The sequence below is a fragment of the Petromyzon marinus genome, chromosome 9 (genome assembly GCF_048934315.1).
Source record: "Petromyzon marinus isolate PM22_M1 ecotype Great Lakes invasive population chromosome 9, UKy_Petmar_22M1.pri1.0, whole genome shotgun sequence".
Taxonomy (NCBI): Eukaryota; Metazoa; Chordata; class Hyperoartia; order Petromyzontiformes; family Petromyzontidae; genus Petromyzon; species Petromyzon marinus.
The window spans coordinates 15,692,455-15,717,050 of record NC_133675.1 but is presented as its reverse complement, the minus strand read 5'-3'; the positions used below and the strand labels follow the sequence as shown (position 1 = coordinate 15,717,050).

At 50.1% G+C, this 24,596-nt stretch overlaps 2 protein-coding genes across 5 annotated transcripts in view; one reads left to right on the top strand and one right to left on the bottom strand.

The window, feature by feature from the left end:
• The window catches only part of LOC116940449 (uncharacterized), a 50,375-nt gene extending 30,642 nt beyond the window's left edge, over nucleotides 1-19,733 (top strand). The window contains exons 4-5 of one of the 3 annotated variants that reach the window (XM_076065950.1): nucleotides 1,552-1,623; nucleotides 19,081-19,733. In XM_076065950.1, the coding sequence (XP_075922065.1) occupies nucleotides 1,552-1,623; nucleotides 19,081-19,363 (355 nt within the window). In that variant the 3' untranslated portion in view covers nucleotides 19,364-19,733. Of the gene's footprint in view, nucleotides 1-1,551; nucleotides 1,624-5,807; nucleotides 7,441-19,080 lie in introns of those variants that run through there. The other 2 variants (XM_032950286.2, XM_032950285.2) reach the window with 2 other exon arrangements.
• The window catches only part of LOC116940448 (dedicator of cytokinesis protein 1-like), a 337,619-nt gene that overhangs the window by 153,506 nt on the left and 159,517 nt on the right, over nucleotides 1-24,596 (bottom strand). The window lies entirely within an intron of this gene.

Genomic DNA, 24,596 nt, shown 5'->3' with positions numbered 1-24,596 from the left:
AGCGTTATCGTTCTTATTAGATGGCTGTCTCGCAGCACTCCCCGCTCCCGTGTCCCTCCGTCTGCCACACTCCCTCCCACACAACGCAACTAACCCAATTATGCACCCAGTGTAAGATAAACAGCGCTGTTTGCGAGTACATATTCAGGCCAGAAGAGCACACGACGGGGGGAGGTGGTGAAGCCAGCGCCAAGTGTATCTGGCTGCCTCGATCTCTCGATGGTGCTTGATGTTTTTATTTAACACCGAGTCAAGAAAAGGCGAGGCTCAGGGCACAGGTTTAAATACAACGTGCTACTGACGTGCATGGCTGGGCTACACGTCCAGGTCTCTGGAATCGTACTGCATGAACGACAGCGTGGGCACACAAAACGCGCGTGCAAATACAAAGACCCCCGTGAAGCCTGAACAGACTGTTAGGGCAAGCGCTGTTAAGCGAGTACCTAGGGGGTGGGTAGCACCATGCTCGGTCGCCTTTGTCTCCCCCGTGGCGATGTTTACTCACTGCACCAAGTACTCATTTGAGGCCGAGTCGACCTAGAGGAGGCCCAGGAACAGTTCAGATAATCGTCACTGGTGTTGGCCGTGAGCGGGAATCAAAATCGGGTCGCCGGGTTCGTAGCGTGCCGCGTGGACACATGCGCACACGCACACAGACAAGCAAAGATTCCCGTATAGCCTTTAACAGACTGTTGGGGCAAGTGCTGTTAGCGAGCACCCATGAAGGCCGGCATGGCACACGAGGGGGTGGGTGGCCAGCACCACAGTGCGTGCACACACACAAGCGCAAAGACACACGCAAACACGCTCGCATGCATGTACACGTATTCTCGCGTACCCAGAAATCCAAGCCTTGAGGAGGACATCTGTCTCTTGCCTTCATCGGGAGACTTCTGGAAGTGCTCACTTTTGCCAAGCGGCTTCTCCATAATTACAGGCGTGCGTAATTACCACCGGATGCATATAAGCTTTTCATTTAAAAGGGGCTTTGTCGTTTTTGGAAATAATAAGAGTGTGCCATTTATATTATGTAGTGCATGTGTATTCCGCTGCACATTATGATATGTACGTGCATTAGACTGTGCATTTGTACTTGCAAAAGACTGTGTTTATGCATTGGACTGTGTGCGAATGTATACACCGCATAACAGCGTGTACACGTGTACTGGCACACATTAGAGGCGCCACTGCCTAAATGGACTCCCGCTTGGTTCTAAAGGACCCTCTGCAGGTGATCCGAGAGGGCAAGGCTGCTGCTGTTGGTAGATAACGTCACTCAGAGTGGGACGGTTGCAAGTTCCACACCCAGTCGGGGGATCAACTCAACCCATCATCTCTCCATTGAGAAGAAAAGGAGTACCGCCTTGTGGGAAGCCAACAGTGATCGTCCCGCATATATATAAAAAAAAATGGGTGCTGCCAAGCGAATGTGGAATTTCCACCGATGGCTCCAAACCCGTTTGCGGAGAGGCGAACACGCCGACCAGAACGCTCCTTTGAGCGTGAAGACGCTTTGACGATCTCTATCTAACTTACCGTCCCGCATGGCAGAGTGGCGTACCGGACCGGGCAGGACACTAACAACTGCGCCACATGTCGCCGCAGCGCCTGCATCATATACAGGTAACGCCAAATTATAGCACGACACGACGCCGCGCGATATCCTTCCCACCCCGCGGCACAGACGACTGTCGCATTTGCGGCAGTACGCTTTCAGAAGCCAAAGTGTCTCGAGCTCAAACGAGTGCCGGGCGGCGCTCGAATCTGGCGACCGGAGGATACGTCACGTTCTTGTCGTGGAGGTTGGTTGGGGGAGGTGACAGTTTTATGCACAGGATGGCCACCGTTGACCTCTTGACAAGTTGGCACGAAGTTGTATTGGCCCTCACGGAAATGACGATACTCTGAGCCAGTGAGCTTCGAGCGGGATTTGAACTCGCAACTTTCCGACTGCGCGTAGTGTAAACGAACCACAGAGTCATTTCTGATATGAGACAAATCAAGAACCAAGATTAGTTTAAAAAAAAACCCTATTGTAGTAGAAAACAGTCGTCAGCTTAATTAGTAACTAGTGAGGCCTTGATAGAGATAACAACACGGGTGCCAAAGATTTTGAGGGAGGAGCACAGGACATCGACTAGAGCAGCAGCGGCAGCACACTGGCACACGTCCCAAACTCAAGTTATCTGAGATGGGCACACACAGTCGAGTGACAAGATTAACTATCGCATAGCGACATGTCAAGACACCACACGAGCAACACCGCCCGCACTCAAGCTCGTCGATTTAAACCGCACGACATCATTTCACATCATCAGATAATGAACTGGCTGGGGTGCGATAAAATGACTTCCACTTTGTGGGAAGTCAACACTGGCCTGCCCTTGTCCTACGGGAAAAGACTAGCGCTCGCCATGAGCGTGGGGAATTTCAACCTCCAGCTCAGAGCTGCCAGTGGAGACGACTGCTGGCCCGGCGCTCATCTGCATGCCGGAGGCGACAGCAGCGACGCTGAGAATCCATTCGTGCACACTTTTACCTCTTGTCTCGAAGAATTATCTCCCGATGGGTGACGCGTGGTTGGCGGCAGTCGATGCGCACGAGGAGATGCACTCGAGAGGCAAACGAGGGAGGAGAGACAGCCAGGGACACACACGAGCGCGAATACGCTGGCGCGCACACAAACTCGCAGAGACAGATGTTGGCACGGAAAGGCACTGGGCACCGACAGATGCTGGTGCAAAAAAATGACACGGATATTGGCACAGGCAGAATTAACTGCCATTGAAACACACAGGCACACACACACACACATATACACCTGCATTCAAAGCATAAACACATTTTGGCCATCAAAGACAAAGCTCCCCCCGTATAGCCTTAACATACTTTTGGGGCAAGCGCTGTTAGCGAGCAACTCTGAAGCCTATACCTGGCCGTCTTTGTCTCCCTAGTAGCGATGTTAACACCACACCAGGTACTCATTTGGGGCTGAGTCAACCCGGCGACCCGAATTCGATTCCCGCTCATGGCCAACATCAGTGACGAATATCTCAACCGGCTCTGGGACTCCTTGAGGTCGACTCATGCGTAAGAACACACGTTCGTACACACTCGCACACACGCGCACACATTCATACACACTCGCACAAACATGCACACATTCATACACACGCGCACACATTCATACACACTCGCACACACTCGCACACACACGCACACATTCGTACACACTCGCACACACACGCACACACTCGCATACACACGCACACATCCATACACACTCGCACAAACACGCACACATTCATACACACGCGCACACATTCATACACACTTGCACACACACGCAAACACACGCACACATTCATACACACTCGCACACACACGCACACATTCATACACACACGCACACATTCATGCACACTAGCACACGCACACATTCATACACACTCGCACACATTCATACATACTCGCACACACACGCACACATTCATATACACTCGCACACACACGCACACATTCATAAACACTCGCACACATTCATACACACTCGCACACACGCACACATTCATACACACTCGCACACACACGCACACAAAAAACATTCTATTCAAGGACATGATTTCTCCAGACTTGCAAGGTGAAGACAAAGACCCCCCGTATAGCCTTAACAGACTGTTGAAGCAAGTGCTGTTAGTGAGCTGCGCCTAAGAAGGCCGGCACGGTGCACGAGGGGGTGGGTGGCCAGCACCACGCCTAACCGCCTTTGTCTCCCTAGTGGCGATGTTTACTACACACCGCACCAGGTACTCATTTGAGGCCGAGTCGACCTTGGGGAGGCCCGGGACCGGTTCAGACAATCGTCACTGGTGTTCACCATGAGCGGGAATCGAACCCAGGTTGCGCAGTTCGTAGCGCAGCAGCGCGCTAACCGCTACACTACCTCTTCCCAAGCACAGACACGCACGCACACGCACACACACACGACCTCCCTCACACATGCACACAAGGCAAATCATCCCTCGAGCGAACCCATATATGAAGGCACAAGCTTCATCAGTGAGCACCTATTAAGGCTGGGACGTCAGGCTGATTGGGGCTTTACCAATGACACACCAGATGCTCGTTCGCTATCTCAGTGTCCCACTGCTGAGACACAAAGGGAAAGTCCATGCCAAGCACAAACTCTATGCTAATCACTATTGGCGTAACCGAGCTGGAGTAGGATACAGGTAGGTGGCAGTGTTTGTAATTGATTAAGTGCTCCAAATCAGCAGACACACACCCATTGAAAACCACCGCCATTTTCCACCAAGGAGAGGTGACATCTCTACCGCGCTTGTGCCAGGCTAGGTGCACTTGACGGAACTGCCGAGCGTCAAACGCTCGCTCGCAGACACTCACTGAACAGATCGAGATGATTTGTGTTCAGAGACGTCGTTAACTGGCAGACGTATCACCTACACTCCCCAGCGTGCAAAACGGCTCTGCCCTAGCGGTCTGAGGCTCTGCTCTCTCTAGCAAGTGTTGCTCCTCTGCCTACCAATACGAAATGCAGACACTAACACCAAGAATCAGGCTTTTTCCCACCGAGTAAAGCCCATTGAGCTAAGACGCTCTTCCTCAAGGGCGGCTCGGCTGGCAGACATCAAGGCATTCATTCAGACGTACGTACATACGTCCGCGATCACTCACGTGGGATATTCTGCTACAGGCTCTCAGGTCAGTGGATAAACTTATGGTATGAAGCCATCCATATTAATGATGAGATATAGGCAGTGAACACCAAAAGCATAAATGAGCCCTTGTGTTAGGTATAATAAGTACTATCGGGGCCTTTTAAAGCCACATCATCACAAATTGTAAATACTGTATTGAAAGTGTCTGCAAATTGGAATGGCCCTGAGCCAAATGGTAGAGATGCTACATTTCTGTGATGTGGTCAGTCTTTCCACAGAATAACCACGGTTTGCCCACTCACAAAAGTGGTTTTCACTTTATTAACAGAAGACGTTTGATGGGCTGAGTTAACCTCCGACTGGGAGATTGGACCTCGTGAGCTTCCCATTGTGAGCCAAGCCATCAAAAACTGCAGCTTCATTCTGAGCACACGATGGAGGAAGGGCTGTTACGTAATTCTCGAGAGCGTGGTCTTTCGCAGGACACGAGGTCTCACGAAAGTTATTCTAGAGACGGGAGACGTGGGACACGGGGAATGTCCAAATCCCTGCGTCAGCACGGCGGCTCACACGAGGAGCAAAGTGCTCACGGGTTAAGTGTCATCTCGAGCGAGCGGATCGATACCTCCTGAATTTTAACCAGGGAAATATCGAAGGCGTTATAAACTGCAAGGTGAACAAGGGAAATACCAAAGGAGGTGATGTATGCGCCAGGGGGGCTCATCAATCGTGGCCGGGAGCACGGCGAGGGAATGATATCGGAGGTAGTGGGGGGGGGGAGCTGAGGAGGTATGATCAGCAGGACAGCATGCAGACTCTGAGCTCTAAGGGCTTACCGTACATTAAAAAAAACACCATCAATAGGACTTTGTAAATTTGGCTGACAGCAGCACCAATTTTACAGGATTTAACAATCGCTACGAGACAAGCGGCCTGTCTGAGCATGTTTTGTTTTTTTACGTCCGAGTTATCGCCCAAAGTAACATTAATGTCCTATATTTTTTCAAAGAAACGTAACTACACCGCAAGACTATCTAACGAGGGGAGCATTAATTTTGTTCATGAAATTAGTGATGAATATATTTGTCCGTGAAGCTTTTTAAAATATTTTTTTTTTAATTTAATCAGCGGTGACATTGAGTGGATGAAAATCATCAGGCGCAACAATGACTACGACTGCCGCCCACCAACGGGGCCAAGTGCGACTGACTCACGAGACTGAGGAGGAGACTGAAGGAAGACGCAGACCGAGATCATTTAGTAACAGTATTAGAGACTGCCGTGCGCCGAGGAAGACCAAAACTGGCAAATGGAGTTCCCCGATTGGGCGCCCTGATAATATTTGAGGGAGGATTGCGCACCCATCACACGAACATCTCTCGGCGTCCACCGGTCCACTCAGTTCATCGTAACGGCGTGCCTCCTAGGGGGAGGGAGCCTCTACCGCAGTAGGCGTGAAAGCTTTCCTGCTTATCGGCGACACGCGTGCGTGCATGAGTAGACCCTCGCACGCACGCCTGCATGAGTCGACCCTCGCGCAAGCGTACGGGATCGTCTACACGGGCCGGCACTCCTGGGACTCCCGTTCGCTCCGTGCGGCTCACCTCGCTGACTTACCATGTGGTGTCTCGAGGTGTACGATCTGAAAAGTGCAAACATGGCTTCTCGTGGGCCAAGAATGTTCCTCTCATTGAAGCGGGCGCCTCTCCTACGCTCTCTTTCCTCTGGAACGTGAATTTTAATTCCCATTGAAGGTAAAGAGTGAGTGGTCTCCCTGTGCCAGCGAATGCGAGGCATTGCTCATTGTCTATGGTGACCCTGAGCCAGTGATGGAATCGTACGCATTCCCATGGAAGGGCTCAGTCTAGCCTTCATATCGCCACGATGGCCTCCCAACATTAGTTGGATCTCATTTTACCCATCAAACAGCAATAACAATCGGACTTATACATCTCCATTCGCATTGTGACCCAAGTTCAATGATCCAGTAAATGAGCTGTTAAGGCATAAAATATATTGCATGCCATTTGTTGTCATATGTTAAACAAAATTTGAGATGTGAATCCATTCCCGTGGATGTTGAAGTGCCATACCCTTGTTCGCCAGGAGGAGGCGACACAGTAAACTATGGCCTCCATCTGTTCCATCTGTGTGGGAGGGGAGCGTTGCCACTTCACACGCGCGGGCCTCCTCCGGGCGCCCCGGTTCTATCCCACTCATTAATTGGCCGATAACACCTTAATATACAGAGGACCGTAGAGCTTGGGGGGAATTTGGCACCGACTCATTCTGTGTTTCCCCCTCGCCACTCTGCCTCCTGGAGAGTGAGTGAGCAGCGTGCAGTGACTGCGCATAACGAGCTGAAACTATAGGTCCAGCGCTAAAAGTGCAGCATCACCCAGCCGAAGACGTGAAATGTTTATTTTATTAATTAAAATAATAAATCTTGGACCTTTACATGTATGTTCTTCTTTCAAAAGTGTCATATCAGAAAACTTTGGTTTCATAAGGGCCAACTGTAAAACAAGCTAATGTACAGCATGAATATATATTTGTTCCTTCCACTAGGCAGGTGAGAAAGAAAGTCTTAATCTTTTAACGAATTGTCCAATTAATTTTATTTCCCCTGTCCTGCATGTCTTATACAGAGTACTAAAGAGCTGTTAGGCCAAAGATGAAGTACTATTGCTGATATGAAGTGTTATATCACAAAGAGGCAAGTTGTAGGAGAGCGAACCTCATTAAAAATGAAGTTGCTAAATCTGCCTGCCCTTGCCATTCATCTGCATGTTCCCGCTGCTGTAGCCTCGCTCACACATAAGCAGTTCTTTGGGTTGGGTAGCCGAGGTCTGGGAACACGTGCACACACACACACTCACCGCTGAACCAGCTCGCATGGAGTTGAAGGTGATGCATCTCACAGGCATTGCACGTGGTCACACGACGGATATATTCGTGAATCAAATCCCGGTTGGAGGAGGACTCTACAGGGTCGTGAAAATAAGGTTTTGTACCGTGGCGAAAACGTATCTGGACATTCTGCCGCCCACCAATTGCTGAGTTAATCTGAACAATTAGCAACTCCCGTTGGGGCGTGATGCAGAGGCGTCTGTGAAAAAGAGCATCGTAGCTCACCGAATTTCTCCAGGATAAATAATGCCACCTTACTTCCTCCACCCACTACTCATGAGCCTCGCTGTTTTTACATGCATCTCGGAGCAAGCCGCAAAAAAAAATTTTAGCCACCAGCTAAAGTAAAAAAAAATCATCATATACTTTTTTCTAGTAGGTGGGGGAAGTTAGGTGGCAGGGACGGACACTCAAAACTCTCTGCATGACATCCCGTGGCCCTGGCGGGCGTTGCTAATTGTTCAGATGAATGTGCCGGGTGGACGGCGGCACGGACACGAGTGAGAATTGTTGCCACTTTGTGGGAGGTTAAAAGTGGTCACGTGAAGAGAACGGAGCCCTCACCAATCACGCGCAAGTGCCTCCGAGCGCAGAGACGCTTGCACGAGATTGTGCCACTTCTGATTTTTGAGGCCGTAAAAAAACCCACTGCATTTGAGAACCTGGTTTAATTACAAGTGACCGTCCAGATTTGAGTCCATGATCTCAGCTGTGCTAGGCCAGTGCTGTAACTTCACATTACCCCCCAGAAAAGCGGGAAAAAAACAATCTGCACGGGCCATAAATAAATGTAGTACCGGACATTGTGAAATTAAAGAGGCCAAATAAAGTTACCCCAGAAGTTAGATCCGTGGCATCACCTTTTAGGGTTGATGCTGGACATAATGTGAAGCTCTGCTGATTGAGAAAGACCCAAAAAGAAGTGTATTAATGTCGCGGCACAACTCCCGATTATGAACAGTCACATACATCATGTTAAGCAAAAACAATGAATCACATTATTTTACAGGGGTAAATCATCGGAATCAAGGGCCTACCTATATGCAGTTGACAAGAATACATTTTCAGGACCGACGGCCCATTATTTGCATGCACGCGTGCATTTCGTTCGCCACCTTATTATTCCTTCGCTACATCGTTATGACGTGGCCTCTAACCCTGTCAAACGTTTCGAGAAAAGCCATGAATTTTTTTTGTATTCTGAAGCCACGATTTACAGCCAAAACCCCACATTAAACTGCAATGCAAGCTTGAGAAGAGGAGAAGGCGTGAGCACAGGGGGCGCGAGGCAGCGGGGCAGGTGACAAACCGGCCTGAGATTGCAGGGATGGAATTGAGCGTCGCTCTGATAAGGCAAAACCCATCGCGAAATACACTCCGACGTGCACCAAAGATGACACACTCCTCGTTCGGCATCTGCACGTGCGCAAGACGCGGCGACACAACCACTGCAGCCCATAATGAACGCACGATGTCTGGGCTAGTCGCAATGAGTGGGGGAGGAAATGACGTTTGGTATACCTCCGAAAGCTCCTGTTACAAAGGGTTTCTTAAATAAATCGACATGATTGGCATGAAATCAGACAAACTCAAATGAAACAGCAACCAGACCGAGAATGTAATCCTGACTGCCAAAGAATATAAAGCAATAAAAGTGGGGAACATATTTTTTAAATGTTGCCGACAAATGGCTTATAAGCCTATTTTTGTGTTCAAACTCGTGCAGGATCTCATGTAAGATCACAGGTACAATTTTAGTTTGAGATTACACACAGGCTATTTCATTGCCCCAATAAGGCTGAAGTTGAGATGCCAGTCGAACATAAGAGCAGCTGTCGTCACAGTGCAGGTACCCCTCGCTCTTTGCGAGTTCGGTTCATGCAATTTTGCGTAAATGCAGCTATAACCGATTTCTAACTCAAACTTTGCTAATCGTGCGGTTTGAATTAACTCGACATGCGTCTGTGCGGTCGGACGTGGGACATAGTGTGTGATGTGTGTACTGTGTGTGTGTACCGTGTGTGTGCCGTGTGTGTGTGTACTGTGTGTGTGTGCTGTGTGTGTGCTGTGTGTGTGCTGTGTACTCTGTGCTGTGTATGTACTGTGTGTGTACCGTGTGTGTGCTGTGTGTGTGTGTGTGTACTGTGTGTGTGTGCTGTGTGTACTGTGTGTGTGATGTGTGTACTGTGTGTGTGCTGTGTGTGTGCCGTGTGTGTGCCGTGTGTGTACTGTGTGTGTGTGTGCTGTGTGTTCTGTGTGTACTGTGTGTGTGTACTGCGTGTGTGCTGTGTGTGTGCTGTGTATGTACTGTGTGTGTGTACCGTGTGTGTGCCGTGTGTGTGTACTGTGTGTGTGTGCTGTGTGTACTGTGTGTGTGATGTGTGTACTGTGTGTGTGCCGTGTCTGTGTTGTGTCTGCTATTGGTCGCGAAAGCCTACGTGTTAAACTTGTGTCTGCTACTCGGCAGGCACCTATCTCGTACGGTTCGCTTTGTGCGCAACCGCACGTCTACAGCGTGAAAGCGAACCTCAACTCGACCGCCCATCGGAAGGCTGCAACGTTCAAATCCCAGCCGGGGTTGAATCTGCCCATCGTTCCTGCATAGCCGATAAAATGAATTGCACCACTTTGTAGAAAGTCACCGGTGGTTGTCCTGGGAACTGGCCTCAGAATGGTGATGTAGAATTTCCATCACTGGATCATGGCAATCCAACGGAGATGAACACTGGCCCATGCCCATTCGAGCATGGGAAGACTTGAGAGAAGAGATTTGTGTGTGTATATATATAACACGTCATGCTTGTCTACAGTCTCAAAGCAGTATGGATAATTGAGCAAGACATGCCTCTGAAAAATTTCAAGGGTCTCTATGATCTCACTTCTAAGCTGCTGCCCAAGTGAAGGGTGTTGAAAGGCTTCCAGAATGAAAGGAAAATAACACTTCACTCAGTACCAAAACAATAGCATCGCAATCGGGTATAATTGGTGAAAAACTGCAAGCAATAAAACTGAAAGGCACTTGATATGGGCAGTGCATCATTCACCTCCCAAAACTGGAAGCGAAGGCTCACAATCGTGGATTTACAACCGCTATATTCAATTGCAGAGTGGCGTCGACTGCCAAGAGATAGACATAAGGATGGATTCCGTTCCGTGCCGTTCCTCTCGGATTTGCTCAGGCGCTCCGTAAATCAGACGCCGGCGCACAATGCACGCTCGCTTGGCATGGTGGTGGTGGTGGTCTTCGACGAGCAAATGAATCACTCACCACGCTTACTTAGAACCAGGTGAGCACGGCCGGGAACGCGAGGTCACTCCTCTCCCACACGTGACTGTGGGTCGACGTTAGAGGAGTGCGAGAGAGAGCAGACGGGATTTAACAACAAATTATATAACTGACTTAATTAGAGGGCACACACCGAACGGGGTGCGGGGAGCAGAGGGCCTTGTGCAGTTGCCACTGGGCAAGACGTTCCAATTTCGTTGCCGATCGGCATCGCTGCATGTTATAACCAACGTTCCCCGTCAGCTGTGAAGTGCACATTAAGCGCCGGGTAAAATTGTACCAGAGACCCTTTGACATCATTTGCACGATCAGCTCAACCTATGCTGATGTCATGAACCCTAATCAAGGATGTGGAAACGATGCTCAACCAACTAAATTAATTGAATTCAAAGCTCCAGCCAAATGATATATCATTAAGTCGGAGTGTCACCACGCTCCAAGTAAGCAATGGGGCCCGCGCGATTATCGCTGATTGCAGAGCAGTGCGGTAAATTGCACATTGCTATGGCAGGGGTCAGTCTCTGCACTGGGCAAACACTTCTGTCTCCCCATCAAGCGGCACTCGTGCCGTCAACCTCGCGGGGATGTCACAGTGGGCTGACCACCCCCCCCCCCCCCCCCCCGACGAGGGCGAACCTACGAACTTGTGCGAGGGAGTAACGCACAGCTACACCTCGCAGGATCTCGCTGTTGCTGTAGCTGTGCAGGAGTTAATTTAACATCAACAACATTGCACAAAAAATACATTATTCAAGAGCCGTGAATGGTACATTAAACCAAAGCAAGGGGAAATAATGGGGGAAATAATATGTGCACAACAGGAAACAAACATCACCATTTCGCAAGTAATAACAATGATAATTTTCCTTTTTAAAACAGTGCGGCTATATTTACACATCCGCGCATCTTTATCGTCAGGATGTCAATGCAGCTGCAAGCATTCACACAATGACTGTTGACAGATTCATCCGACAGACGTGTCACTTTGGGCTGTAATTGAATCCAGCAACGGTTTCCGTCGTGAGATTGCATATTGAAAATGACGGTGCGCCAATGCACAGCTCCACTCTACGTTGTACATGACAGGGTGAGACAACTTAATGAAATGACATATGAGCTAGACAGGCCGGAAGATCAGCGTGTGTGCTGTGTGAGCACGTACGTGTGTCTGTGTGTGTGTGTGTACGCATAGGCCGTGGTGGTGGGTGCGGTGGTTAGCGCCCTGCACTGCAAATCTGGCGACCTGAGTTCAATTCTTGCTCACAACCAGTAACAGTGGCAAAGATCTAAACCGGTCTGGGGCCTCCCGAATGTCGACTCAGCCTTAAATGAGCACCTGGTGCAGTGTGTAAACATGAGCAGTGCGATGACAAAAGGCGGCCAGGGTCTTGTGACAGAAATTTTACCAGATAATTACGTGGCCTACCCCAGAAATCAACGATTAATTATCGGGTGGATTGAAGTTAACCCAGATGCAGTTCTGTGACGTCAACTTCCCTCTCAGGCGCGTGCCCTGACAATGCGACGTGACTCCGCTTGCAATCGGAACTCCACAGGAGACGACGAGTCTTAATTTCGTAACACGACGCCGAGTGCGCGATTGGAAAAAAAAAAAGACTCGAAACGAAAAGTGAACGCATCGAATAATTTCGGCCCGAAAACTACGCGGCCGTGAATCGCTGTGGCATCGCTGTCAATGGGCGAGAGGCTCGTGGCGAAGCCGAGAGCCATTTCCCCAAGGATGGGTGCCCATCAGACTGCAAGCTGCTCTGCCACGGCGGCTCCAAGCAATCACCCAAAGTGGCAGAGCTTGGTCCTGGGAAATGAAGAGCGGACTGCAACTGTGATTGCAGATGTTGTTGTTTTTTTTTTGTACGGACTCAAGTCAACGCAAGGGCCATGCGGAGAAAGCGAGAAGCGATATTTAACACGCACAGGCATCCCGGTACGCACGGGTGTAATGCTTCTACTTTCCTGTGGCGTGAAGCAGAGGTAAGCCGCCGTTGGTTTGGAGCAGCAACACAAGTTATGGGTCGATGTTCGTATACTTGCACGCGTACGCGGCGAGCGAGCGCGTCCGCGCGCACGAGGGCGGCACTCGTCGCTGTCGGCCGCCCGACGCCGAGCGGTGGGCATTCTGCAACCCCGCGGTGGGAGGCAAATCCCGACACAGAACGACTGCTGTGGTCTTTCTGCAAAGCGGCACCCCTTAATGTTGACCCTGGAGGACTTGCGCGAGCGGTCAAGTCAAGAACGGCTGCGAGTCAAGCACTATAACAGTAAGCGTCACCAAGTAAACTGCCAGGAGGGCACAACTTCATTCTTTAATTGGGGAATTTTTTTTTGTATATTGCACACTGACAGCCCTTTCTCAAACCACTGCTGGATGAGGTCCTCTCCGTACCATGCGGCTAGTGGGTGTTAATTGTCCATACTTCAACACGTTGATCAGTGTAGGTTGGTGAAGGTCGGGAGCATGGCAGTGGGGCACACACAAGTCGAGCACGACATTGGATTTTGCTGCACTGCCGTCTGCGCCTGCAACATAGCCGCGAGCCTATAACACCTGTGGTCTCACACGGTGGTCACCAATTCGTGAGGCTCAGGCCTGCTTGGCTTCCGAGATCCGGCACATCACGGCACATTGCGGGGTAATTAGTCCATAGTGTAATACCGAAATTTCCCTAAGCTACACGAGCGCGCTACTGCCCTGCGCTGCCTCGTCATGAGGTTAAAGAGCTGGGCGGTGCCGGAGCAGTGGTGGTCACGGCACAGACGAACCCCTGGGACGCTGCCGGCGGCAAAACCGGCGTGCGGGGCCCCACGATGCCCTGGCAATCATGGTCGGGTGAGCCTGCAGCACTCGTTCGTGTGAGCCACAGATACGGAGTCCAGGTCGCTGCGCTGGCCCGCAAGCAGAGATTCAGCCCCGTGATTGCTGCAGTGTGATGCCATGATGCGCCAGCGGTGGAAATTCCACATTCCTATGGTGGGTGCTAGTCGCTGTCGAACTAATTTCGACTTCTCCTGAAGCGAGAGTCACTGTACCTTGCACCGCGACGACGGTGATCGACCGATCGGTTGTGAGCCACACGATACAAGTTCAGCACCACTTGGCCATATTCACCAAGTGTTACGTAAAAAAAATGACACAAATGAAAAAAAGCAACCGCACATCTAAAATGTGTTCCCATCAAGCCCCAGATTGCCATGAATGCCCTCTGGTAAGAGGATAATGATGGCCAAGCACGTGAGCTAAATCAAAGGGCAATTTGGCTTCAGAACAGTGAAGCTCAAATGAAAAGCCTTTCAGTTTGTGTTCTTACCCCGCTTCTGTGTTTCTCTTCAAACACGCTCACTCCATGCCCCGCCAATAAATGCAACAACAAGTTTTGCGATAAAGGGGCTTACTCCGTGTTTGTGATCACACCCGATAATCACTCGCTTTTTGAGGTCATGCCAAAAGTATCTCGCTCCCACGAACGGATACAATTCCAATGCACGCGACCCTCCCTCACTTCAGCAGACGTGTCCCATGAAGCGCGTGGTACGCGGCAGTAGCACGCAAGGCGGAGAACGAATGTGAGCCTGGGCAAACGGTGCATCTGTATGGCATTCTGGGCGGGTCGGGGTTAATGAAGTAAGGCAACCATTGGTCGTCCTGTGCCGTGAGCACCTCCGCTGGCTCAAAACACAACCTACGGATGTAAACGAGCCGCCAGGCACGCTTTGTCCGAGCGCGGCGCGACGCCGCTCTTTTTCTCTTTGCGGTGACAAAGCTGGGAAAGTACGCGCTCGTGCGTGTGTGCCTAGGTCGACTCGGCCTCAAATGGGTACCTGGCGTGATGCGTAAAAACATTGCCACTTGGGAGACAAAGGCGGCTGGGCGTGGTGCTGGCCACCCACCCCCTCGTGTGCCGTTCGGGCCTTCATAGGTGCTTGCCAACAGCACTTGCGCCAACAGTCTGTTAAGGCTATACGGGGGATCTTTGTCTTTGTTGCGTGAGTAGGTAGGTAGCGCGCAGTGTTCCTCTGTGGAATAAGTTGAGGATTCTACCTTGCCAGCAAAACGAGCCGAGGCACGTACGTGCCGCTACTTAAACAGAACACGGCGAAGGCACACTCTGTATTTAACGCCTCGGGGTAACGTTTAATAAGTAATTCCCAGAGCATGCGCAGCATTAAAATAGCAAGCCACAAATACTCTTTGAAGTTTAAATGTTGACCTTTATTTTCAATGTGACTGTGCAATGCCAAAGGTTTTAATAACATCAAGCACTACGGCGCTATAATAGCCTGTTATTTCTTCCAGCTTCAGCTCTTTTAAGTTTTATCTTTTGTTTATTTATCCTGCGCTCAACCGTACATATATATCGCCCTGGCCCTTGCTACAAGGCAAGGTAACCCGCACCAAAACTGCACGGCCAATATTGGTGACGCATCACAACCGGGGGCGCGTCGTGCTCGTGCCGTTCGCCGAGATGCGACTGCCGCGCCGACATGGTTCACCGTCGCGCGGCGGAGAAGTCTCGATGGAACCCCCGGTCGGGAGCCGGGGGACAAGGCCAGTCAGGCCGCACCCGCGCTGCCGGCTGGGCTGCGCGGCGCTAGCTCGGCACGGCGATGAGTGACGCTGCGACAAAACGACGCGGTGGGATCTTCGACGGGCTTCTTGTTAAACGGCCGGTAACCATTTATGGAATCGGTGGCCGGTTCAGAAAGTCATGAAATGGCCATCGTTTCAAACGGAATGCGAGCAACGAGGGCACCCATTGGCGAGCGCGTTCACGTGACTGGCACGGCGGCGAATAAGCCACGGCGTGGTACACCGCTTACCCTTCGTTTCGTAGCTAAAAAGGTGAACGCGGAGTGTTTATTGCTGGGGACGTTTCTATGCATGCGGCAATCCCGTATCTGGTTTCTACCGGTTTTTCATGCGGTTACCGGTTATGCACAGACAGATTTGAACAACCCTACACTTTAACAAAGCATATACATGTTCTAAATATATACGTTACAGACGCCACATCATATGACCTATAAGTGCAGAGCTGTAATCTGCTTTTGAGGAAAGAGGAGGGGGGGGGGGTCGGTGGATCATGCAGAGATCGCGTGTGTGAGATGCCCTCCCACAATAATCCATGAGCCCAGACCACAATTCTCACTGGCTGGCAGCGCCTAAGAGATGGCGTAAAACTTTAGTCGTTCTCATTTCTACTGTGAACTGTGTGATAACCGTTTGAAATGAGTGGGCTATCAAATAAGACACTCGTGGTAGTAGAGCAACGAGTTCACCAAGGACTAGCTCGGAACCGTGACGGTACCACGTAGGTTATAATCACTCGTATTGGCCGTTTCATGGGTGCTATTCAAGTCTTGTTACCTTAGTTGCTACCGATTTCTGCCCTGGCCCATGGGTCACAGGGAGTGAGGTGGCCGGCAGTAGAGCAAAAAAGGCTTAATGCATTCGTGCTGCATTCGGATGATTGCAGTGAAGTGACCATTCACAGCGGCTGGTCACTATGTGCCGCTATTGTGGTCCAAATTTTCTGCAACCGATGTACCCCTTGGTAGGTGCCCGCTTATTCCGATGCGTATCGGAAGTCGTATTACTCACCCAATGATTAGCCACCCCGGGTGAGTCACACTCCTCGGCCAGGAGTTGAACTCACTACGATCTGTTTTTTTTATTTGGGCTGTTCTACCGCAGTGCCACCCGGTCACGTAGCTAAAAAGGCACACACGATGTAGACCTGTATATGTGATGGATCAAATTCCAGGGTAGCCTGATCATAACTAAGGCTGCCTGCCTGCCCTGTCAAAATGCTCAGCAATTGGCTTTGCTGAAGCAGCAAGGTTAAGCCTAGCTAAAGTGGGAATGATTAGAGGCTTGAGGGTTTTGACAGCTAACGGGCATTGAGGCTTTTAAAAAAAATAGGATCGTGATGGGATCAATCAGACGCCGAGGTAAATGCGTCTCCCAGGGACAACCGCCCACAGTCCAGCATTCCACACGCAACAGCGCTCAATGGTAAATGCTTACGAATCATTTGAGTTGCACCAACCATTGTTTTGTGAGGCCGTCAATCATTGCCAAATGTTCAAGCCTGACCCTATAAAAAAAAACTCCCACTTCATCGTAATTTCCTGGGGTTGATAAAATATGTACTGCATTGTGGGAAGTAAGCATTGGTGATTCTAAAAAAAAAAAGGCCCCCATTATTGGAACGTGGAACTTCCACTTCCGGCTCAGGGCCGCAAAATGCTCATTTGAGCAGCGAAACACTAACTATTTGGCCTAGCCCTAACCTTAACCCTACATCTAGTGCTAACCACAATCCTAATTGTAACCACACATTAACCACATTATTAGTGAGACTTCATAAAACAATTGCTATACGCCCGACGAAAATGTTCCTCGTGATAAATTACAAGGAAAACATTTACCATTGCAAAATGTTTCTTATTCTGAGGCCTTTCTGCAGGCCCAACCACTAAAGGTAATCAAAATATTAGTCATGAAGCTATATTTAACTCCGAGGCCCGCCTCAGTTAATAGTGTAAACTGTCACGAATTACATGCCCTGCCACGGTTGGTAAACACGGCAAGTCGGTTAATGACGGTCACTCTTTACCGGAACACTGCGTGCCGTCACCTGTCATCCTGGAGCATGCCAGTCAGCAGCAAGGGGAGGAGTGGGGGACATTATCCTCCACACCACGGCACCGGCTCAGCCACTGGTCTCTCTCACATTAATTGCCCTGTGATGCTCCACTCTTGAGATAAATAATAAACAGGTCAATCCTCCTCCGTAACCACCCCCCCCACCCCCCACGCAAGGCCTCGGGGCCACGTCTTTCTCGACGACGAAGGCACATTTTCCTCCAGCGCCTCGGACCCACGTCGGTGGCAGTGGCCAATGCCTTCTTCCCGTTAATCCTACCTGACAGTGCGATAATGTATCGTAATTGCTTTTCGATTTCCCTCCTCCCCCCCCCACCCCGATTCTCCATGATGCGGACCGACTATCCCGGAAAGTCAAAACCCACCCCCAGCGAGCCGCAACGCCTCGCAATTAAAGGTCGGCAAAGAATTGCGACTCAGCCCTGTTCCAGTTGAGCCTGGCTTGCACGTGATCGCGATGACGCGTCCGCGCGGCAACGTGCCCGCAGAGGAGCGGAACCGGCGCGTGGGTTGTGGCTTCTTTCAAAAAGGGGGCACCTCCTACCGTTGCTTGTGTCTATACGTGTGGGGAGCGATAGTGTAGCGGTTAGCGCGCTGCGCTGTGAACCTGGCGACCCGGGTTCGATTCCCGCTCACGGCCAACACCAGTGACGATTATCGGAACCGGTCCCGGGCCTCCCCTAGGTCGACTCAGCCTCAAATGAGTACCTGGTGCGGTGGATAAAAAACATTGCCACTGGGGAGACTAAGGCGGTCGGGCGTGGTGCTGGCCACCCACCCCCTCGTGTACTGTTCCGGCCTTCATAGGTGCTCGCTAACAGCACTTGCCCCTACAGTCTGTTAAGGCTATACGGGGGATCTTTGTCTTTTGTAAGTATGTATCGCCAAAGACTCACTTAACTACACGACCAAATGCTGTAACCAGTGAGCTGCCAATATGGTTCTGGCACCTGACTCCCAAACGGAAGGTCGTTAAGTTCAAAGCCAGACAAGGGCACCGACTCAGCACTTCCGCCCATCACAGGAGATAAAGTTAACACCACTCTGCGGGAAGTCAACAGCGGTCAACCCATGGATGAGACTTTTTTTTTGCCATAGGAACGTCACTGTTTCACACCTGGTCCAGGACTGTAAATGGAGATATGTGCTGCAGCAGGCCCATTTGAGCTAGAATACACTCTGACCGAGACTTTTGACTTGGAGTCCACACAATGAAAGAACGGCAAAGCATCATGCCGCATGCCACACGAGCCGATTCTGACGGGGGCTTCAATAGTGACCTCCTGATTACGAGTCGAGTCAAACGACACGTGGCACGCAGCTCGGGTGGGAAACGGGCAAACGTTTACGTGCCCACATCTTACTCATCTCACGCCACCTCTAATCTTTGTCGCCACTTCCTCCCCGGTCTATCCCCCGTTTCCCCCCCCCCCGTCTCCACGGTCCCCCCATCCCCCCCCGTGTCCCCCATCTCCCTCGTCTCCCCTGCCCCGACGCTACGCTACCCCCCCGGCACCCAGCGTGGAGCACGACTTCAGGCAGCAGGAGAGCATGCTGCACCAAGCGCTCACGCCGCCGCGGGGGTGCCGCGCCGCGACGGCGCTCCCGTCGCCGCACGCCCTGCTGCCGCCTGCGTTGCCGCCGGCGGTGGCGGCGGCCCCCGACCCCTGCCAAGACGGCCAGGACCTCCAGCCGACGATGGCGGCGGCAGCGGCCAGCGTCGCGCCGAGCGACCGGCACGGAGGGCCGCAGCCCAGGGGGGCCGCGCGCAAGAACGGCAAAGGCTGCTTCTGGTTCTTATGACAGCGCCCCCCCCCACCCCCCCCCCCCCCCCAGCCAGCCACGTGACTCGGGCATTGGCAAATGCCAGTGGAAAAAATATTATAATAATAAAAAATTCAAATGACAATTGGTGACACCGAGAGCCCCGAGCACTTTTATCCGTTTACATGCAGCGACCTGACGTGCACCCCGGGTGTTCTCGTGCTTCTCGTCTCGAGGCCCCCGCAGCGGTGGTGGCGGTAGCGGCGGGGATAGAGGGATAGAGGGACTCGCTGCGCCACGGGAGGTGCGCCGCCGCCGCCGCCGCGTCGTCGCGCACGGCACACACAGTTTCAGTTTATTTATTTTGGTAGAGCCCTGTGAACCATTCGGCTCGTGAATCGGGTGCAACCGCAACAAACAAAAAAAACAAAAACACGAACAAGAAAAACATCTTAAAGTGACTACGTGTTGACTGTGCAAACAGAAAATCCATGAAAAAAAACAGCAAAATATTCCTGAAAAAAGCACCGTACACCAACGCTGTGTGCAAAAAATCCCAGTGGGATGCAAGTCAAACAACAACAACAACCACAAGAAAACTTAGATTAAGGCCATCAGTCTAACTCCGTACTACAACAAAACAAACATGTCCAAACCAAAAAACTTTTCGAAATCACCAAAAAATAAAGCCATAATTGCAACGTAACAGTGATCACAGGGATTGTGACCGAATTCTTACAATAAACTACATAAATAACATGTGACACCAAATCCTAGAGCCATAGCTGGCTGCATGAGTTACTCCACAACAACAAAAGCATCAGTCGGAGTATCAAATTTTTCAATGCACCTTTAAGATCAGCACGCGAAATCAAAATACAGATAATACTTTGCAGCGTCATCCGGGGCGAAACATTTTATTTTATTTTATGCCAATGAATAGCAGTGGCAGCTAGGGGTGTACAACTCCTCCAGAGCAGTTTTGAGAGAAGATCTCATTGGTAGCGATTCAAGTTGCAGTTTATTGGCAATAGCATTCCAGACCCTGGGGGCATCAATAGCAAAGGCCCTTCCTCCAGTTTTTGTACGGCAATAGGGAATGTGAAGCTGGTAAATGAGCGAAGACCTGAGGTCAAATTTGTTCTTTGAAACAGAGAGGAGATCCAGCAGGTAATATGCGGATTTTTTTTGTAAGTACATCGTGAATAAATAAGATCTGGGGCACAAGCCGTCGAACATTAAGAGATGTTAAGTTTGACCCTATGTAGAGATCACAGTGGTGAGTCCTATATGGGCAGTGGCCGCCTCTCAAGAAATCAAGAGCACCGGCAAGTGAAGGGGCAAAAGAACAGAAAGCCGCGTGCTTTGCTGAACACGTCAAGCTCTGAATATTGTCTCCACGTTTGAACGTGCCGCAATGCCGCGCTACCCCCCCCCCCACCCCCGTGCATACACTGTGAAATTGTTTGCAGAGCACTGCAGGGATACAGAACGCGCGCGCATACAAAAGACCCAGGCGAGACTGTTGGGACACGAGCCTTCAGTGGAGCATCTATTAAGGCCAAGGGCAACGTACAGCGAACCAAGCGATTTTAGGCGGAGTCGACACAGCGGAGGCCGACATCGCAGCAGTGCTCGTCTACGGGCAGGGGCTAACGGATGTTGGACAGAGCACGGCGCGAGGGGAATGCCACGTGCGCCCGACTTAAGAGCCGCCCTCCGCGAGACACCGCCCGCCCGCCCGCCCGCCCGCCCGCTCGTCAAGTACGCCCTCGCCCGCAGCCGCCCGTCATTTCCTGCCGATCGCAAAGCGGCAGGAACTCACGACGAGCCAGGGCAATGAAACCCCTAATTGTCAAAGGGGATAAAAACTGCTATGAAATCAAGCGCTCCGTGGCGAAAGGCACGAGACGACGGGAGCGGCGTAGGGCTTTGCGAGATCGGTTTCGACTCCACGGCAAAGCCTCTCCCTCAAGCGTCGTAACAGCCTCGTGGCCGTTTCTTGTTTTTTTTTCGGTAAAGTCACGTAGAAGGGAAACAAAAAAATAATAAAAATATAAAACAATAAAATTCTCACGACGTTTCGACTGCAACACAAGGTAATCATCATCAGGTGTGAAAACCACAACAAGAAAATTTGAAAAAAGAAAGAACCAAGAATATGAATCTCTGCAGTCACGAAAGTTTTAAATCAAAATTTAGCCTTGTGGCTGTTTCTTCGGAAGCTCCGTACGGTGGCAGCGCCTCCACGGGCTGCGGACTAAGAACGACTCCGGTGTACGGATTGATTTTTACTTTTTAAGAGGACGGCATTCGTAAAATGCTCGAACGGGTTTGTGCAGTGAAGCTCTAAAAAAAAACATTTTTTATTGAGTCGCAAGGGTTCACCAGCTTCTTAAGGGGTTGTTTACACCCAAAGCAAACTTCTGCAATATTTCGTGAAATGTTAGTTGACATGTCCGTGACGTATTAGCGGCACCTCCTTTGGCTAAGAGAGTTGGAATGTTATTAAATAAACGAGTCTCTAATCACAGTTAATTTTCAATCACAATAGCAAAAAACAATAACGTTATATATTTTAAGTATATTCAAGCAAAAGTTACATTAAGTATGCAACGCTGTTAAACGGTGCATTATTTGTTGCTAAAAATTGATACGTGTTCAACAACATCGTGTTTGTATGTATTGACTGTATAAATACATGTACATACAGATATATAAAGACATGCACATATTAATATATAAACAAATATACATGAATAAAAGGCTGTGCGCTATTCAATTTCCCGTATGATAAAGGGCAATGAACTGCATTGCAAACCAATGAACAGTAACCTAAGCCGCTTAATTAAATTAATTCTGCGCCGCCCCGCATATTAAAATCTTTATTTCCCGGGAGGACAGGTCGAGCCTTGCCACCGCAAGCGGAGTCCTCCCCGTCTCAGCTCGCGGGTCGTCGCGCACGCAACCCTGGCCCCTAACCAGGAACCTCGAGCCCTCGCAGGCACGGCAGCGGCTGTCAACGCAGACGCCACAACCGAACGCCGTCACTTCTCTCCTGACATATTCTGGACTCTTTATCTCCGCGCGGAGTTTTCAGCACCACACCTGCAGGTCACAACACTGCCCCTTTCTGCTTCATTCCTCCCACTTTGGAATTCCCTCCCCATCGTCTCTGTTCCTAAGCTCCTACCGCCGTGCTCACGTCAAGAAGCATAGTGACTCTTATCTATTGCTACTTTGAGAGTGCTGTTGGCTGCCAGCAGCTTGGCGTTTTGGGCCTCTGCTTAGCCACTGCATATAATAATAATAATCACTACTACATTTGGCTTAGGCCTGCTCCTTATGCCAGAGTCGAGAACCTACCTTCTAACGGTGACCCACCTCTGGTTGCCACTCCAATGCCAGTCTAGAGTAACGTGCCCCGGTCCCTCCTGCACGTGCCCCAGTTTTTGTAAACCCCTCTTCCTGATTACACCTACGGCACTTTGCCGCCACATTTGCTTTTGGAATTTCACAGTTGCTTGCCTCCTATATTCTGCAATGAACTCTGCAACGCTTTTAACACGTGCGAAATTAAGCCTTCAGATCTGTACGCAAGCCACGCTGGTGGCCTGGGGTGCAGAGCAGCTTTCGTGAAATTAAAAATCTACATCGTGGAGAATGACAGTTGTCGCTTCTAAACCGCATGCAAAAAAAATTCAAACTTGGCTTTCACTTGAGGGCTTTTTAAAAAAAAAAAGGGGACACCCTTACCGTGAGTACGCGACAGTTCCCATATACGTCCGTAGCCCTGAACTACTTGCAAAAATGTCGCGTTGCTATGGCAGGGTCATTCAATCTCAAGGACAAAAAAACCACTGTTGACTTTCCATGGTGGCGCTCACTTTACCGCCGTGCTCACGACAGGACGAGCCGACCCACCCAACAGGGAACGTGAACGCGCAACCTTCCTATTGCGAGTTGGGAAAAGTACGCAGGGGCAGACGTGCACACAACTCGCCTGCACGAGGGCAACGGGCCCCATGCTCTCGCCGTCTCAGCAGGACGACCGAAGAGAGATCAGAATAGCCTGCGCACGACAACGCTTCTTCGTTTGTTCCGCTATCACAGCTCGGTGCCTTCCGTGATGAGAAACGACTTCACTCCCCGTCTTGATGACAGTACAGCTGGGATATGCTGTAATCGGCGCAAAAAAAAATCCACAAAAATTTTAAACGCCATTAAGTGAGTGGAATGGTGCCCCTGTGGCTGCTCAACGGTGGCAAAGGATATCGAATTTAGAGCTGAATTGCATTACCTGCTTGCCAGTGATTGCTGTGTGCACACTCTCGTTGGCATTAGATAGATTGATTTATAGGCACGTACATAGATAAACTATATATAACCAGGTAAGAGTCCCACTAAGATACACATTTCTCTTTCAAGGGAGAACCGGAAAAAAGCATCAGAAATTTAAAAAAATGTAAGCGTGGTCCCAAATTAAAATAAGTCTTGAGTACTGCTCATTTCAGGAAGCAACCTAAGCCAGCCAGTAGCAATTCCACATTCCCATGACAGTGGCTAGTCTCTCCATTAGATGACCACTGTTGTCTGTCCAGAATGTAAGCATAGTTTAAGTGCAGCTGAAAAACAGAGCTGGATTGCAAGGTGACTAATCGATTTCAGTAAAGCAAGTAGGTTAACTCATCGGTGTGGACTTTTAGAGTGTTCTGCTCACGTAAGCACGGGTTTTTTCGCGATACTATGGTTTCGTTTGAGACGTCAACCACAATTAAAAAGGAATCAGTTTAACATGTAGGCTTTCGCGACCAATATTACTCATAATAAAGGTCTTTGGGTTAGATCGCGTTTATTTATAAATGTGTCGTAACCCTCCACCACCCGACACGGCCAATCAGCAAAAAAAATGTCACGTTGACAAAAAGATAAATAATTCACTACTTTAGCCCACCGGTGTGTTGAAGAGTGAATCCACATTTACAGTTTGAGTACGACGTTTCGCTGGTAAATACATCCAGCATCATCGGGCCCGATGATGCTGGATGTAAATGTGGATTCACTCTTCAACACACCGGTGGGCTAAAGTAGTGAATTATTTATCTTTTTGTCAACGTGACACTTTTTTTGCTGATTGGCCGTGTCGGGTGGTGGAGGGTTACGACACATTTATAAATAAACGCGATCTAACCCAAAGACCTTTATTATGAAAAAGGAATCAGCCAAACATCTTGACACAGAATCCTGAGACTTAGATGTTTTCTTGCAAAAA